Source organism: Drosophila simulans, chromosome X (assembly GCF_016746395.2).
Source record: "Drosophila simulans strain w501 chromosome X, Prin_Dsim_3.1, whole genome shotgun sequence".
Taxonomy (NCBI): Eukaryota; Metazoa; Arthropoda; class Insecta; order Diptera; family Drosophilidae; genus Drosophila; species Drosophila simulans.
Window position 1 is genome coordinate 2083134 of NC_052525.2, and position 17119 is coordinate 2100252.

General features: G+C 42.7%; 1 protein-coding gene across 1 annotated transcript; it reads left to right on the forward strand.

Moving 5' to 3' along the window:
• Positions 1 to 7831: 7831 nt before the first annotated feature.
• On the forward strand, positions 7832 to 13083 carry LOC120285249 (uncharacterized protein K02A2.6-like). The gene is made up of 2 exons (XM_039296582.2): positions 7832 to 8064; positions 8958 to 13083. The coding sequence occupies exon 2, from the start codon at positions 8977 to 8979 to the stop codon at positions 12991 to 12993; it is 4017 nt and encodes a 1338-aa protein (XP_039152516.1). The 5' UTR covers positions 7832 to 8064; positions 8958 to 8976; the 3' UTR covers positions 12994 to 13083.
• The last annotated feature ends 4036 nt before the right edge of the window (positions 13084 to 17119 follow it).

Here is a 17119-nt window from a genome sequence, read left to right on the forward strand (position 1 = left end):
GCTGGCGGCCAAAAGCGGCTTTGTAGCCATAAAAGCCATAAAAAAGCGTTGAAGATGCCAAGAAGTCACTCAAAGCCAGCCAAGCCAAGAAAATGAAACGGCCAGGCGGAGCGATAAAGCGAGAGAGCCAGAGAGTGGAGCAGAAGCAGGGGCGCGCACAATCAGCCGAAGAGAGCGCCAAAAGAGAGTGCAAGAGAGAGAGCGCGCGAATCAGTAGTATTTGTATTTGTTTTGCGAAGGGCTCTGCTCATGGGCGTAGCAATAGGAGGAGGGGGGCGGGGCTGGGCCGCGCTTGGTGGTTGGGTAGCGGCAGGTTGCGGCTTTGTGGAGTTATTACCATTCAAAAGGCCTGTGCTTATCAAGTCGCCGCTACCAACTCCTCAATTCCCTGGATTTGGTCGGCATAAAAAGTGGTCACCACGGCCCCATCTCCATTTCTCCCATTTCCCTGCGATAAAATTCAGCGAGGCTCCTTCATTGTCACGCTTTTCTGCATATTTCTCATGACAACGTTCATGGATTTTGATTTCAGTGGAAACGAAACATATGAACATGCTGCTGTGCGGTAGTTGGTAGACGGTTGACGAAGGGGGTAGGGGGGCTGATAGGGGCAGCGTGGAAAGAGAGCGGGGAATTGGCAAGCAGGAGTGGAGTGGATGTGGATTTTCGAGTGAAGTGTGGAGCCGAATGGCGTCGACGTCGGCAGCGATGCCTCTTAACGGACAAGGTTGTAAGCTGCATGTGGCGCCACCCTCTTTCAACGCCCTCCCCCCTCTCCGTCATCCAGCCCACGTTATCATTCTCATTTTCGTATTTTGTTTTATTGGCACTCGCGTGTGCTGCCATTTAGCGCATTTAATTTAATAATTAAGTTGCTGATGAAGACGCGCGTTCTCTTTTGTCTGTCTCTGCGCTTGTGTGTGTGTGTGTGTAAGTGTGCTTGCGCGCGTGTGTGTGTGTGCCAACAAAAATTGAACGGCAATACGTGACATTGAAAATGTATGCTACGTAGTCCAATACCAATAGTATGCACACTTGTACATACACATACATACATAAGTACATCAGTGCGTCTGTCACCGTTGGGGGAATTTTCGTATTTTTTTTTAGGGGATTTACAGCGAAAGCAACCTAAAAAAAACTACAAAATGTAAAGAAGTTCAGCGGGTACACGAAAGTTTCCACAAGCGCCAAAGTTGTATTCCAAATAGATTTCAGTGCGCACAGCTGGGCTCAAATTGCTAGCATCTGCGGCGTTGAGTGCTTGGGGCTCAGTATTCGTGTTAGCCATGTGCCCTGCATCGCAAGGCATTAATAATGCAAATATGTATGTATGTACATACGTACATATGTCAGTAGCTTTGCCGCTATTTGAAAAGTGGAAGAGAGAGAGAGAGCTACATACCTATAGACGAGACTAGTCAGTCCGCCAAAATCGCACCCATGTATGTACATATGTATGTATGGGCATATATTGTCTTGGCCGCTGCTGTGGCCAAGTGGGCATGTGTATCTGTCCCTCGAGCATTTACAGTGGCGGCAAAGACATTGATGAAATTGTCCGCCCTAAAATGCCGCAGAGAAACGAAAAAAATCGGACGGACAGACGCAGACAGAGACTGGGACTGGGACGGCCCGAAACTGAAATTGAAACTCAAACGGAGACGAAGACGTCTGGTTTTTTTTTGTTTTTAATGTTTTTGTGTTGCATTCGAATTTCGAGGCGATCCGATTCGATCCGCAAAAGCAAGAGCAGGAGCAAGAGCAAGAGGCGCTTGATTGATGGTCACGTCACCATCCGAATTCGAATTCCCCTCGCTGTGGCGATAAAAAAATGGTACACTAGCTGCTGCATTGGTACACAGGGAAGTACCAATGTATCCATCCTTGGCCTGTAAACCACCGACGGTAATGAGGACTATGATTGATTTTAATTTCTTTGGAGCAGACTCGATCGAAGAAAGCCAACGGATTCCAGAGCTACGTTTCGTATCTGGCCGAGTGACGAGGGCTGCCAAGACTCCCCGACGCAAAATATGTATTATCTAAGCGATAAGCGAGTGGAGTGATTAGAAGAGGACGGCGGAGTGATGTACGCATGTATGCATGTGTGTATGAGCAGCAAGCCATCATGGTCGCTCGCGGACGTTGCCCCAAATAATTTGCGGCCGAAATAAACACAACCTTGAATAATGCCAACCTCTAAAGCGCATATCAAACAAATATCTAGAGGCTAATGCCCCACAAATATATTTATTGTTCCACCGAGCACTCTCGCCTCGTGTGCGGTGAGTTCGAGTTCGTTTCTCTCGCTGCTTCTGCTTCTGTTTCTGTTTCGGTTTCGGTTTCTGTCTATCTGACATTGGGTTTCAACTCCTAAGTGCTGAGTCAAAGTATTTTGGCCGCCGGTTAAGCTCGAGGAGTCCACAGGTGCGACCTGAGGAACATCCAGTGGCGATGACGCTACCAACCAAGTGCCAAGTGGATGTGGTGTGTAGTGGGTAGCACCTCGGAAAGCAGATTACCCCGTGCCATGATTGCGATGCTGGTTGTTGGGATTATGCAATGGACAGGAGTACCATCTACACCGGGGGATGTCCTTCGCTATAAGAACTGCGCATGCAAGTTGCTGCATCTGCATACAAACAAACAAACATACCTATCAAGCTGGTGCTATTTCATAGTTTGTGCAATTTACTTGCGTTCCAGAAGCAATTTCTGGTGAAATCTAATATCTGGGGTTTTCCAATTTCCGACCAAACACGCCCGAAGAAAGAGAGGGGGCGATAAAGAGTCGTAGGCAATGCGGGGTGGAGCGAAGGAGGGAGGGAGGTAGAGCCGGACAGAGGGCAACAATTATCTTGTCAACCATCTTTTAGTTGGGTGGTTATTTTGCAAAGTAAATACTCACGCACTCACACACACACACAAACACACGCCTGCCCGCCCCCTCCGGCCGTACTATTTCACTCTTTTTACGGTTACACGTGCGCCGAGTTGCTGCCATCTCTTTCTGGCCCGCTGCCTAAATGGCGAGAGCATTTGGCCTGGCTCTCTCTCTCTCCATTCTCAAGTTTGTCCGCTTCGATTTTGGTATTCGGTGGTGAGAGTAGGTCGACCTCCGGATACTCTTATTTTGCAAGAGATCGAAATCGGCTAGCGGAACGCGACAATCACTTTGATTGCGAAATACATCGATTTAATCTTCTTTAACTCACAGCTTATTGTTGTCTTAAGCATATTTAATTGGTTATTAAATAAATCAGGTATTAGTTTGTTTGAGTTAGTTCTGCTTCAGTGACGATGCTCGTCGAGTACTCTACTTTGCAGGGTATTCCGGCTGTTGCGTAGTTGTTGCCTTTGTCCACGCTTCTCGTTTTTTTTTTTTATTGCGGTTTTGCATTTAGAAATTGATGATGAAGTCGCTGTGTGTATGTGCTTTTTTTCGTGCGTGTGGGAAACGTTTTTCCTTTTAAATTGAAACTGTAACACGAAATGCCCCTTCTCCCGCTCCCTCGTTCGCTCCTCTCCCCTCTCACTCGCTCTTTTAGTGCCGTGAAGAAAACATTTTTATGGTCTTCTGTTTTAGCTGCGGAGTGTCTTTAAATGCGTTATTCGACTGATTTTTATTTGTTTCGCCCTCTCCACCGCCTTTCGCCGTTCAGTAACTTCAACTCCTTCCTCCATTAGGAAAATTCTTGGCATATTTTCGTTTGATGATATCTGGGCGCATTGTAATGAACACAGCGCTCTCAAATAATGTGTGCTTCACTACTACGGAGATTATTTATTTGGGAAAATGCTTATGTGCATAATTGGTTAACCGCAAATTTGGATTATAAATACTTACGCATGTACATCATATATACCATTGCTTCGATGTATACATACATACATACATGCATACATACATATCTTAATGTAACATAATTGGAGTGTCACCGAAATGTTTCGAAAATGCGAATGCGGATGACATCATGCGGTAACCTCAAAAGATCCGTTTCTCGCCGTGTATGCGCCTTGTAATTAATTAATTAATTTATTTGTGCTTTATCCCTTATATATATATGTACATTTCATTAAAGCTAATGGTATAATTAGGTATTTACAGTGTTTAGCTAAGGCTTTCATCTGAAATATTTATTAATTATGTCTAGTTGACCTGTTTTTAGTTTTTTGTATAACAATATTTATTATTTATTAAGGAAAACAAGGGAGAAGAAAAACCTTAATTGACTTACAACTAACTTAAAAAACTAAGACTTGAAACAAAAGATTGTTAATATTGTATTTTTTGTTGAACTTTTTGTACACCTACTTTTATATGTAGGTACTTAGTGTTTGTGTAATAAGGTAAGTTCATTATTAATTTTAACAGCTTGTTTTGGCATATTTGAAGTTTTTTGATATGAGTTTGAGCACATCTACCCCAAACAGGTGACCCATACATTAATATTGGATTAAAAATTGTTTTAAAAATTATGATCTTATTGGATATTGATAATTTAGATTTACGATTTATTAGAGGGTACAGTGTGCAAATAATTTTATTAACTTTCATAATTGTGTTGTTGATGTGGTATTTAAATGTTAGTTTTTTATCAAAAATTATACCCAAATATCGAATGTTGTCAACCCATTGTATTGGAGAGTCTAGTATTCGCAACTGTCTATCAGGAAGATAACGAGGTTTCCTTCTTTTTGTAAAAAATATAGCATTCGTTTTATTAGGGTTAATTTTAATTTTCCATTTTTTGTAATATATGTCTAATTCATTTAAGTAACTCTGCATGGATTGATTTATCTCGCTGTACGAGAAACCAGCACTGTAGACAGCGGCGTCGTCAGCAAACAGTGAAAGTACACAGTTTGTAGCTTGTGGAATATCGTGTGTAAAAATATTAAACAATGTAGGTCCTAAGACAGAACCCTGTGGCACACCTGCATTTAAAATTCGTCTAGCAGATTGACTACTGTCCAAATTAACGCTAAAGTATCGATGTGTCAAAAAATTTTGAACTATTTTAATGAGGTATATGGGAGTTCCAATCATCTTTAGTTTGTGCAACAGTCCGTCATGCCATACAGTATCAAATGCAGCCTCAATATCAAGTGTAACCAGCCCTACAGATTGTTTGGATTGGATACTTTCTTTAATATAATTTCTTAGTTTTAAGGTCGGCAGTATGGTATTTAGACCATTTCTAAAACCATACTGTACCGTTGGTAGTGTGTTGTGTATGTCCAAAAATTTCACCAATCTCAATTTAATTAATTTTTCCAGAATCTTGGACAATCCGCTTAATAGGCTTATTGGTCGGTAGCTTTCAGGGTTATCAGGAGGTTTTCCTGGTTTGAGAATTGGAACTATTTTTGCTATCTTCCAATCCCGTGGGAAATAGCCTGCCTGAAGACAGTGATTGGCAATGTTAACAATATGATTAATGGCGCTTGTAGGAAGGTTTTTCAAGGATATATTAGGTATTCCATCAATTCCAGGAGATTTTCTAGTATGGAGAGCTTTTACAATTGAAAAAACCTCTGGATAAGTGACTCTACAAATTTCTGCGATGTTGTTTGGGGTTTCAGCTATAGATTGTAAAGATATTTTGACTTGGTCAATTGTATTTTGGTTTGAATATGAATGTGTCAGATTATGCTTCAGTTGAAAGACATCAGCAAGAATATTCGCTTTTTCTTTTCCAGAAGCGTATATTTCATCAGCTTTACTTAGACACGGAACAATTTGTTTTCTTTTTTTAATTGCTTTGGTTATATTCCAAAAGGGTTTGCTGCATTTATCCAGCTTTTGAAGTTTATTGTTCCATTTTGCATTATTATAAATGAAAAGCTCTTTTCGTATGATGTAATTTAAATGATCACATCTTGATTTTAATAATGGATGACGTGACCTAAACCATTGTCTTTGGATAATATTTCTTGTTTTAAATAATTCAGTTATATGTACAGGGAGTGTAAGCTTGGAGTGATGTATAGGTTTATGAGGGACTGCTTTAAGAAAGGCATAATTGATTACTCTAGTGAAAGAGCCGATTAAATTATCAATATCCAAAGTCGATATCTGTGAGCAGTTGACAACCACCTCTTCAACCATCAGCCTTTCATTTATAATTCTCTTAAAAAGCGCCCAATTTGCCCTTCCCAAAATCGGATATGTTTTTACATTGCGCATAAAATTTGTAGAGTATTTAATAACCACTGGTAGGTGATCAGAGGAAAGCTCTTGCATTACTGCTGGATTAGCCAGCTGGTTAGGGATATTAGTGAGGCATAGGTCCAATGTTGATGCTTTTGCTTTATGGTTATGCGGAATATATGTGGGTTGCGTAGGGTACAAAATACTGAATTTTCCCAGATCTGAAAGTTCATTGAGAATTTTGCCCCAACCATTGGCTCGGGTACACTTCCATGCTCTGTGGCGCGAGTTGAAGTCCCCGCAAATTAGAAAATTTCCATTTATTTGTGAGATCTTAAGGAGATCAGATCTATACAAACTTTTTAAATGATTATGGTCCCAAGATAAGTCACATGAACTAGGAATACATTTTGAAGTATTTCCAGCAAAGTAAATAGAGTAAATTTTTAGACTGGAATTAGAGTCAGTGTTGATTTGTATACCTACATTTTCAATAACATGACTTTTAATGCAGGGTATTTGTTCATGTATCAATGTGTTACTAACTGCAATGGCAACGCCGCCTCCCCTACTTTCCTTCCTGTCATTTCTGTATATAGTGTATTCGGGTATATTAAAACGGTCACTATGAGTCAGCCACGTTTCATTTATAAGTGCTATGTGAATGTGATTATTTTCTAAGAACTTGATTAGTTCTATACGTTTGTTTCTAACGGCACGAGCATTCCATGCCATAATATTCAAATTATCAATAAAATTATTTGTTTGTGTAAACATACTTAATCGCTAACTGAGAAATTGCTTGAAATTGCTCTCCCTTATTGGAGCATTCATTAAGTCTTGTTATTAATTCAGACAAAAGAGAATTTATCTCTTCACATGAAAAGAGATTAGTTTCATTTGTGATATTTGCTTTGGGATTAGGCAAAGTATGAATATTGGTGAGTGCATTACTATAGCTACCAAAGTTGAGTTGTTGCACTCTCTTAGTTTGAGTAGGCAATGAGATCTGGGGTTGATTTCCAAAGAGAGCAGATGGAGCGATGTGTTGCTTAGAATTCCTCATTCCATGAGCTTCCAAGTTATTTCTTCCAATGCGTTGTGATGAGCGTTTGGAAAGTAAATTGAGATAAGAAATTCGGCATGGGCATGTCAGTTCTGTCGATGGATGGTCGCCTTTACAGTTAGCGCATTTTTTGTTGTTTACGTCCATACATACGGCAGTCTGGTGTGATCCAGCACAATGGGCACATGATGTTTTAACTGAACAATTATTTGATCCATGTCCAAATAGTTGGCAATTGTAGCATTGAGTAATTTTATTCTGCAATTTCACTTTATACTCCCAGCGTACTTTAGTGTGGTTGACATACATAAAGTTTTTGCGCAGTTCCTTTACTGTGATACTTTTGTTTACGAAATAAACAATGTACAGTAATAATTCATGATCAGACTTAGTTTTCTTTTCCACAATTTTGACTTCGGTGCATTGTAATCCTAGGTTTTGTAGCATGGATTTGACAGTTTCAATTGGTAGTTTATCCAGCCCGGATAAAATGGCTTTGTATGGCTTGTTTGATCTAGTATCGTACGTGTAGAACTCACAGTTATGTTCCTTGAGTTGGTTACAAGCTGCATTGAAACAGTCCATATTTGGTAAAAATATTTTAATTCTGTGGCAACCGGCATTGCCAACAACCAAGCATCGAGAGAGCAGCGACGGGACAGGCGCGAACGATCGCCCAGCAGAGGAGTGAGAGAAGGGATTATTCGGGTGCGAACTGTGAAGCGGAGTGGGTGCGCGAATATTATTAAACCAAATAAACTAACTCATTACAAGCCATAAACCCTAACGTGTATTACTGTGGTTAAGCGGGTCATTACATTGGCGACGAGTGGAAAAATCGGTAAATGATAATAATAATAACTAAAACCTTGGAAAATTTGATGAATTAGGGAAAAGGGCGCGAAATTACGGTAAACGACTGGCGTGATATAGGCTGGACGTAAGTGTGTGTGTGATTGAATGGGCTTACCGGCACATACATATGTGAAAGTGTTAAGAAAGAGGAGAGAAAGAATAAGCTGCGGGAGTGCAGATTGCACGTTGCCAACATAAACTGACTTTAAGCACAAAGCAGAATCAGTGATTCTGTATGCACAATTTTTCACTCACTCTCATCCAACACACATGCACTCCGACAGATAGGCTGAGTGAAGAGATTACTCTTCGCAAGCTTAAGAGAAGGTGAGTTAGAGAGACACTCTCTAGCAACCAGGAGATTAAAAAAAAAAATAACTAATAAGGCCGGGTAAAGAGTAATACTCTTTACAAGCCTGAAAGGTGATTGATTGAGAAATTTCTCTAGCAACCAAAGAGTTGCAAGGGCCGAGTACGCATTATAAGCTCTAAATAGAGGAGCTGAGTAGTGGTACAAGCCAAAGCATATTTAGAAAAAAATAAAAGAAACGGAACACGAAAATATATAAATAAAAAAAAATTTGTATAAAAGAATCTAATAAAAAAAAAAAGATAACATTACAAGCTTGTAAGAAAAGAGCTGAGTAATCGGTTTGAGTGGTAAACAGAAGGTTAAAGGTCGGGTGGAGCAGTATTCTCTCCACAAGCCAAAAGAATTAATAAAATTAAAAAGGAAAAAGTTAAACAACTAAACCCCAAATGTAAATTGGAGGTATTATTGAACTGAGACTGAGTAATAATTACAAGCTCCTAAGAGGGCCGGGTATTAATTACAAGTCAAGTCATAAATCTAATAATGTTTTTTTTTTAAACCCCAAGTCTAGGTCCCGTATTTAAAATGACCGACAGTGTCATTAAACCGTTTCTGTGCGAGGTGATCGACAAGGCAATCCTCCGAAATGAATGGGAGAAGTGGTTGAGGGCATTTACAATATACCTCGAGGCCGAGGGCATTGTTACCGAGAAGCAGAAGAGGAGTAAGCTACTGCTTTTGGGAGGAGTCCAGCTACAGTCAGTAGTATTCTCCCTACCTGGTGCGCTAGTTGAGCCCTGCGACGGAAATAAAGAAGACATCTACAAAATCCTCATCGACCATCTAAATAAACACTTCTCACCAAAGCAGAACTCAACGTTTGAGAGACATCTATTCAGAAGTCTGACACCGTTGGACACAGAAAGCTTTGGGGATTTCTTGCTGCGACTCCGTCAACAAATGCAACGATGTGCATTTGGATCCTCAAAAGCGGAGATTGAGGATATATGTCTTAAGGATAAAATTATAGATGTGTGGGCACCTCTAGACCTCAAGAAAAGACTCCTGGGGAAGGAAAATTCACTAGAGGAAGTGATCGAAGTATGTCAGGTTGAGGAGCAGATCAACAAGGAATCAAAAGAAATGACATCAAGACCAAGTGCGGAACCCATCTGTAAAATTGCACATCGTGGTTTCAAGCAGAGTGGGGAATGCCCCAGATGTGGAAAATTCGGACACACACACAATGACCCATCATGTCCGGCAAGAAATGTGACTTGCAATAAATGCTCGAAGCCTGGACACTATGCCAGGAAGTGCCGAACTAACCTGAACAGCCGATTCCCTAAGTCCCAAAGGAATAACCTAAAAAGGCCTCGCACGTACATACGATCTGTCGAAGAGGAGGCCACCAGCTCCAAACTTAAAAAGGGCGAGGCACATTGCTTTCGAGTGTCAAGCGAGGATGAAGAGGAGTTCATACGATGCCGAGTGGGAGGCCGCGAAATTCCTTTAATCATTGACTCGGGGTGCAAGTTTAACCTTATCAGCCACGCGGACTGGTCTCTGCTAGTGAAGAGAAAGGCCACAGTCTTTAACGTAAGAACCCATACAGAAAAGCAATTCCGAGCCTATGCCTCTAATAAATTACTTCGAGTAATGTGTATTTTCGAGGCCCCAATTTCCGTCGAGCCGGGTGCCGAAGGGATTGCTTCATTTTACGTGATTGAAAATGGAGAACAATCTCTGTTGGGCCGAGACACAGCTATCGAGTTAAAAGTCCTCCGACTGGGAAGAAACATTAACCGGATTGAAGAAATAGAGCCTTTTCCGAGTTGGAAAAACATTGAAGTAAGGCTGTCTATCGATTATGACGTAAAACCCGTTCAACAACCGGTGAGACGAATCCCGGCAGCGCTCGAGGACAAAGTCATGGAAAAACTGGGGGAAGCCCTGAGTCGAGATATAATTGAACCAGTCAAGGGTCCGAGTGCTTGGATATCTCCCATCGTGCTTGCGTTTAAGGAGAACGGGGACATCCGCTTATGTGTCGACATGCGACTGGCAAACAAAGCTATCCTACGGGAAAACTATCCATTACCAACTTTCGATTGCTTTATGACCAGACTCAAAGAGGCGAAATTCTTCGCACGCCTAGACCTCAAGGACGCCTATCACCAAGTGGCCCTTGATGAATCGAGCCGGGAGATAACAACGTTCATAACCCCAAGGGGACTTTTCCGCTATAAGCGTTTGATGTTTGGAGTTAATTCTGCTCCCGAAATTTTTCAACGCCTTCTGGAGCAGATGTTATCTACGGTACCTAACGCCATGAACTTCATCGATGACATAATCATTTTTGGCGCAACTGACCTCGAAATCGACAGCGCCGTAAAAGAAGTATGCGAGATATTCCAGGAAAATAATGTCCTACTGAATAAAGAGAAATGCATCTGGAAGACAAGGAAACTAAAATTCCTCGGACATATTTTATCCGACAAGGGAATAGAAGTCGACCCAGAGAAAATTGACGTCATCCGATCTTTCAGAGACCCGAAGAACAAAGAGGAAACACGGAGCTTCCTCGGTTTGGTAACCTACGTCGGAAAGTTCATTCCGGACCTTGCAAGTCACACAGATCCTCTAAGAAAACTGCTGAAAACTGAAAACAAATTCACCTGGGGCGAAGCCGAGAAAAATGCTTTCAACAACCTTAAGAATCTCCTATCCAAGGTACCCAAACTATCATATTTCGATCCTAAACATCGAACTCGGGTGATTGCGGACGCTAGCCCGGTTGCCCTTGGGGCTGTCTTATTGCAATTCAAAGTCGACAACGAACCATTAATAATTACCTTTGCTAGCAAGGCCCTGTCAGAGGTGGAGAAACGCTACTCCCAAACGGAAAAGGAGAGCCTAGCACTGGTTTGGGCAGTGGAGAAATTTTATTACTTTCTGGCAGGCCTGCACTTCGAACTCGTAACCGATCACAAACCCTTGGAAGCCATTTTCAAACCAACATCCAAGCCCCCGGCCCGCATTGAAAGGTGGCTGCTGCGACTCCAGGCATATACGTTCACCGTTATCTATAAATCCGGAAAAGACAACATATCAGATGCGTTGTCTCGTCTCTGCCAACTATCTACGGTAGAACCAATCGATCTCAGGACGGAATACAGCATCCTACGCGTCGTACAGAGCTCCATCCCAAAATCTATGACAATCTCGGAAATAGCAGAATCTTCCAAGAGGGATGAAGAGATTATGGACGCAATCGGTTGCCTGGAAAACGACTCCTGGAAGCCTGATAGTTCAGGGAGCTTCTATCCGTTTCGTAACGAGCTGTCAGCGGTTGGCTCGCTCCTGTTGAGGGGAAACCGAGTAGTCGTGCCGAGATCTCTTAGAATGAAAATACTGGAGTTAGCCCACGAAGGTCATCCCGGCGAGACAGCAATGAAACGCCGCCTGCGGTCCAAAGTATGGTGGCCACAAATAGACCGAGAGGCAGAAAAGTTTGTCAAAGCTTGCAGAGATTGTTGCCTGGTATCTCAAGACATCCGACCACCGCCTATGGATAGAAATCCTTTTCCCACTGGCCCGTGGATTTGGGTAGCGTCGGATCTGCTAGGTCCGTTACCTAACAATGAATATGTTCTAGTCTTTATTGACTATTTTTCACGATATATGGAGCATAAGTTTCTTAAAACCATATCTTCAACGACCCTGATAGAGGCAATGAAAGAAATCTTTTGTAGACTGGGATATCCTGAGTACCTACGAACTGATAACGGACGCCAGTATGTTAGCGAGGAGTTTTCTAACTACTGCAAAGCGTGCGGCATTGAACAGGTTAGGACCCCACCGTATTGGCCGCAAGCAAACGGGGAAGTTGAGAACATGAACAGAGCCCTTGTGAAACGCCTAAAAATAGCATACGCAAATGGGAAAAACTACAAAGAGGAAATCCAAAAGTTTATTTTGATGTACAATGTAACCCCACATGGAACAACAGGGTCAGCGCCCACAAAGCTAATGTTCAGCAGAGTCATCCGTGACAAAATACCAGGCGTTGGGGATATCTACGAGAAAACCTTAGACTCTGAGGAAAGAGATAAAGACATTATTGGAAAATATAAGGGAAAGCAGGCAGCCGACAAAAGAAGAGGGGCAAAGGAAGTCGATATAGAAGTGGGCGACAAGGTACTTTTGAAAAACGTAGTGTTCCCAAACAAACTTACATCAAACTTCGACAAGACGGAATTTACGGTGTTAGAACGACACAATAACATTGTGGTGATCGAAGGGGGTGGTAGAAAACTAACAAGAAATGCCTCACATCTTAAGAAAGTCCCGGCTAGCCAGACGTATCCAGCCTCCTGCCCAACGCCGCAATCAGATGCCAGCCTACCGGAATCAACACCAACTTCGGAGGTCGCAGTACTTCAGCCCACAGAAGGAGGCCTCGGGATCCAGCCACCCCTGCCGCCATTAAAGCTAAAACTCGTCAATAAAGGAGGGATGTGGCAACCGGCATTGCCAACAACCAAGCATCGAGAGAGCAGCGACGGGACAGGCGCGAACGATCGCCCAGCAGAGGAGTGAGAGAAGGGATTATTCGGGTGCGAACTGTGAAGCGGAGTGGGTGCGCGAATATTATTAAACCAAATAAACTAACTCATTACAAGCCATAAACCCTAACGTGTATTACTGTGGTTAAGCGGGTCATTACAAATTCCAATTGAGATGGTTTTAATAAAGTAATCATCAGTTTTAATTTTAGCCATTAGCTCGTGTACAAATTTTGTATTTTGTTTAATTAATGTTATAGGAGGTGGTTTGATTATTATTTCATCAAGTGTGTCCGTTTCAATAGGTTTATCATCATTATCATCGTCTAAAGTTTGTAGTGGACGAAAATAATTTGTAATTTGCTTGGAGCCCCGTTCGTTCTGGCGCTCCACTAGTGGTTTATTCCTTTTAGTACGCATTTTTTCAACGGCAGATGCTTCAGCATCACCAATTGCATCACTTGAACGTTTGATTGTAGTCCTTTGCGAATATCACAATTAAAGAAGAAAACAGAAAATATCTAATGTACACCAAAATGTTCTCAGAGAGAACAGAAGATAACGATCGCAGCGTTCAATTTTTACAACCGCGTTCGACAAGAGCTAGTCGAAGACTGATATGCGCCTTGTGTGATTAGTATTTTGCCTCTAATTATGTTTCTCATTTTCCTTAATTTGCCGCTTTCCTCTCGTCTTTCGCTAATGCCCAACAGGTTTTGTGCAAAACGCATTTTCAACTTTGTTGCACTACGTGTTGTGCTAACAAAAACAATAACAATAACAACAATAACAACAACAAACAACAGCAGCAATACAAACAAATACAAAAAGCGACAGCAACAACAATTTCAGATGAGCAAGGAAATGCCGGAAGTTCAGCGAAGACAACAAAAGTGGTTTTACTTTGTGAATTTTTACTTCCCCAGCTTTTGTCAATTTTGATTTCCATTTCGCTCATTGCAAAAGCACATAAACAGCAACAAATTGTGAGGCGGCTGCCTCGAATTTCGTATAAATTCCATGCGTAATTGCGTTTGGGCATAAACAAATTACATTTTTCTCGCATTGAGCGCGTGTTTCTGTGTTTTTGTGTTTTGTGTTTTTGTTTTCGATTTTACGTCTGGGTCTGGGATTTCTCAAGATCAGCTTGGTTGGACTTGGAGGTTGCTCGATGAGTTGGGGAAGCGTGGCAAGCGGTGGGCAATGGAGGGGGTGGCGAACACGGGGGGGGGACTGACAGAAATATCTTGATAATTTCAAAGACAAACACAATCGCATAACCCGAAATCTTCGTTGTGGGAAAGTAATTTCTATTTTTCGGTTTCAGTTTCGGTTTCTCCGCACGTTGTTTTGTAATATATACAAACGTACATATAATATAATATAATATATGTATGTACATATGTAGTAGTAGCATGTGTTTCAATTGTGTGATAAGTAGTTCCATTGTCTTTACATTCTTATAGAGCACACTTCTTACCTTACTTTACCCTTACTTTTTGCAATTGGGGTCAAAACCTGTTGACACACGCATTTAAAATGGGTTAAAGACAATTTCAATAAAAGCCAATAACAAAACTAATAACATTAACCAGCCGAGGAAAAAACATAAAAACTATAACAACAACAAAGAGCCAGCCGCTAGCTTACAATAACAACAATGCGGGCGCGGAGATGGGGTGAGAGAGCAGAGAGGGCGAAGAAGAAGAGCGATTATCTTGAAATGAGACCAATGCGCACACACACGTGCGGGCCTCACACACACACACAATCAAACAGTCGGGCACACAAAGTTAAACGGCCGCGCAACAATGACGACGCTGACGTCGACGTCGCAGCCGACAGGGCAACACGCTCTCTCTCTTCGGAAGAGTGACCCTAAGAGAGCCCCGTCGAAAGAGAGCAATAGCAGCTAAGCGACGAAAACAAAATAAAACCAAGCCAGCGAAAATACTCTGTTTTTTTTTGTCGTTGGTTTCCCATTTGATTATTACTTTTTTGTTTGTTAATTTGGCTGTCCAAGAAGGAAAAACAAAAAAACTGAGCTGGCTAAAAAAGAGAGCGCAGCGCCCTTCACTCGAAATATGTATGAATATGCACGAAATGCTAACCCAACAGCATGGGCCACACCATTAGCCAGCTGCGAAGAAAGTCACTGGTGGCTGTTGGCAAGGATGTGCCAGGACTGCTCTGATTCGCATGTGTTTCATTTATTTAACAATTGTACAAGTGCCCAAAGTCCGAGGTAAATATACGACAGATAGTGGAATAGATAATGGAATGTCTGTGTTTTGGCCCCATGTCCTTAGGCAACGATCTTTTCCAGATTCTGCAGTACAACTCTTGGATCCCAAAGGCACTTGGGATCTGCAGCAAACACCTAAAACGCTGACCGCACTTGTGTGCGTGTCTGTGTGAGCCGTTTGCGATTGCGACGCTTGCGATTGTGTGTGTGTGTGTGTGTTTGTGCAATTATACTGGTTTGCTGTGCATGGCCGACAATCAAATGTTGCTTGAGTTTGGCGTCGTTCCTCTGTCTTTGCTCTCTGCCTGTCTTTTTGTCTTTTTGCCTTGTGTCTTTGCTGGCGTTTTGTGTTTGCTGTCTATGCTTTTGTTTGTTTGGCTTTGTGTGTTTCCTCGTTGCCGGAGAAGTGCACTGAGTGCGGCCATCTCCCTCTCGCTCTCACTACCGCCCTTGTCGGAGCCCCCATCCCCCTTCACCCCTGGGGTCCCACTCGCTACCGTCTGGCCCACAAAACTGAAGTTGTACAACTTAAATGGATTTTGCACGCTCGTTTCTCCGCTCGCTTCGTTTTGGAAATTGTTGTGTTTGGTATTGAGTTACTCTGCGCCACATCCACCAGATCCGCAAGAAACGGTCAGGTGGGGTTGCCCCCCTCCCCTCGCCCTATCACTCCACGCCCCTCATCACCAACACGCCCCAAAAAATAGAGTTCAACTTTCTAGGGCTTCCAACTGGCGACAAATGAATACCGATAATTGAGTGCTGAATCGGAAATGAATCTTGGGTTCTCGAGGTGCTCCCCTTCCTCACCTCACTCACAATGGAGCCACTGGAGCCCCTTATCAATGCAGATGGAAGCCATCATTGGCGGCCTTAGATGGCGAACTTAACACTAAAGAGCCCTACGCACTCTTTGAACTGTGCACATGGTGACATTGATGGGCATTGGGGCATCGGGGAAGCCATCGTTTTTCAAAATGCGCAAGTGAGTGAGCCGCCTGAGCAGGGGAGGGGGGTAGCATGGTAGCGGGGTAGGGGGGTAAGGAGGGAGCTCCATTGGGTTGTGAAAAGCCATTTGTAACCAGTTTGCAGGCACACATTTTCGAGATTTTCGCCAACTGCTGAACTAGCCCACCGCAGTTATCGGCCATAGAGCGTCTCATAATTAATAATCAACGTTTTTCTGTATCTCTACGCGGTGCCCGGTTAGCGCTGTCTCTTTCTGCACGGCTCTAGCCGTCTCCCTCGCTCGCCTTGTACCCGCTGTGTGTATCCGTGTTTGGCAGCCACGACGAGAGGCAATAAAATAAAGGGCCAAAGGCAAGGCACTAGGCGCTGCAAACAAAGCAAAAGGGCCAGGGTGTCCTGGATTGTTGGGGTGAGGGGCGAGGCGCGGGGCACAGTGCTCGACTACACGGCGAAAAAATGCATAGTTAGTTTGTTAGCTTGGGCACTCCTGCAGTGCGCAGTTGAACCAAGGATTTCTTCGAGTGTGTGGCACACAATGCGTTTTTGCGTGTCGGTTTGTTGCTTTTGGCAGGGTTGTCACTGGCCACGTCTCAAAAGCGGGCAGCAATTAAGCAGGGATTATGCCGAAAGAGGGTTTCCTTCTATCGGGGGGTTTGTTGTTCAGGAAGTGGCAAAATCGTTTAATGGCGATATGCTCGAATTTTGGGTTGGTAAGTCAACGAGAACTTGTTTTCAATTCCCTTGAATGCCACTCGGGAGTCAATTTATGTACACAAATTTATGTAAATGGTTAGTCATACTGTTTATCGTACCTATGTAAAAGCAACCCACAAACATACATACGTACATACATGCATACATCGCTATTTGTGTGCTAGATTCAGTTCTGGGAATCCGTTAAGGAAAAGTGTTGGCCAAACTAGATAAGAAACGAAATTAGCCCATA

Excerpts from the sequence above, each read along its gene's own strand:
- LOC120285249 (XM_039296582.2), top strand. The coding sequence starts at position 8,977 with ATGACCGACAGTGTCATTAAACCGTTTCTGTGCGAGGTGATCGACAAG.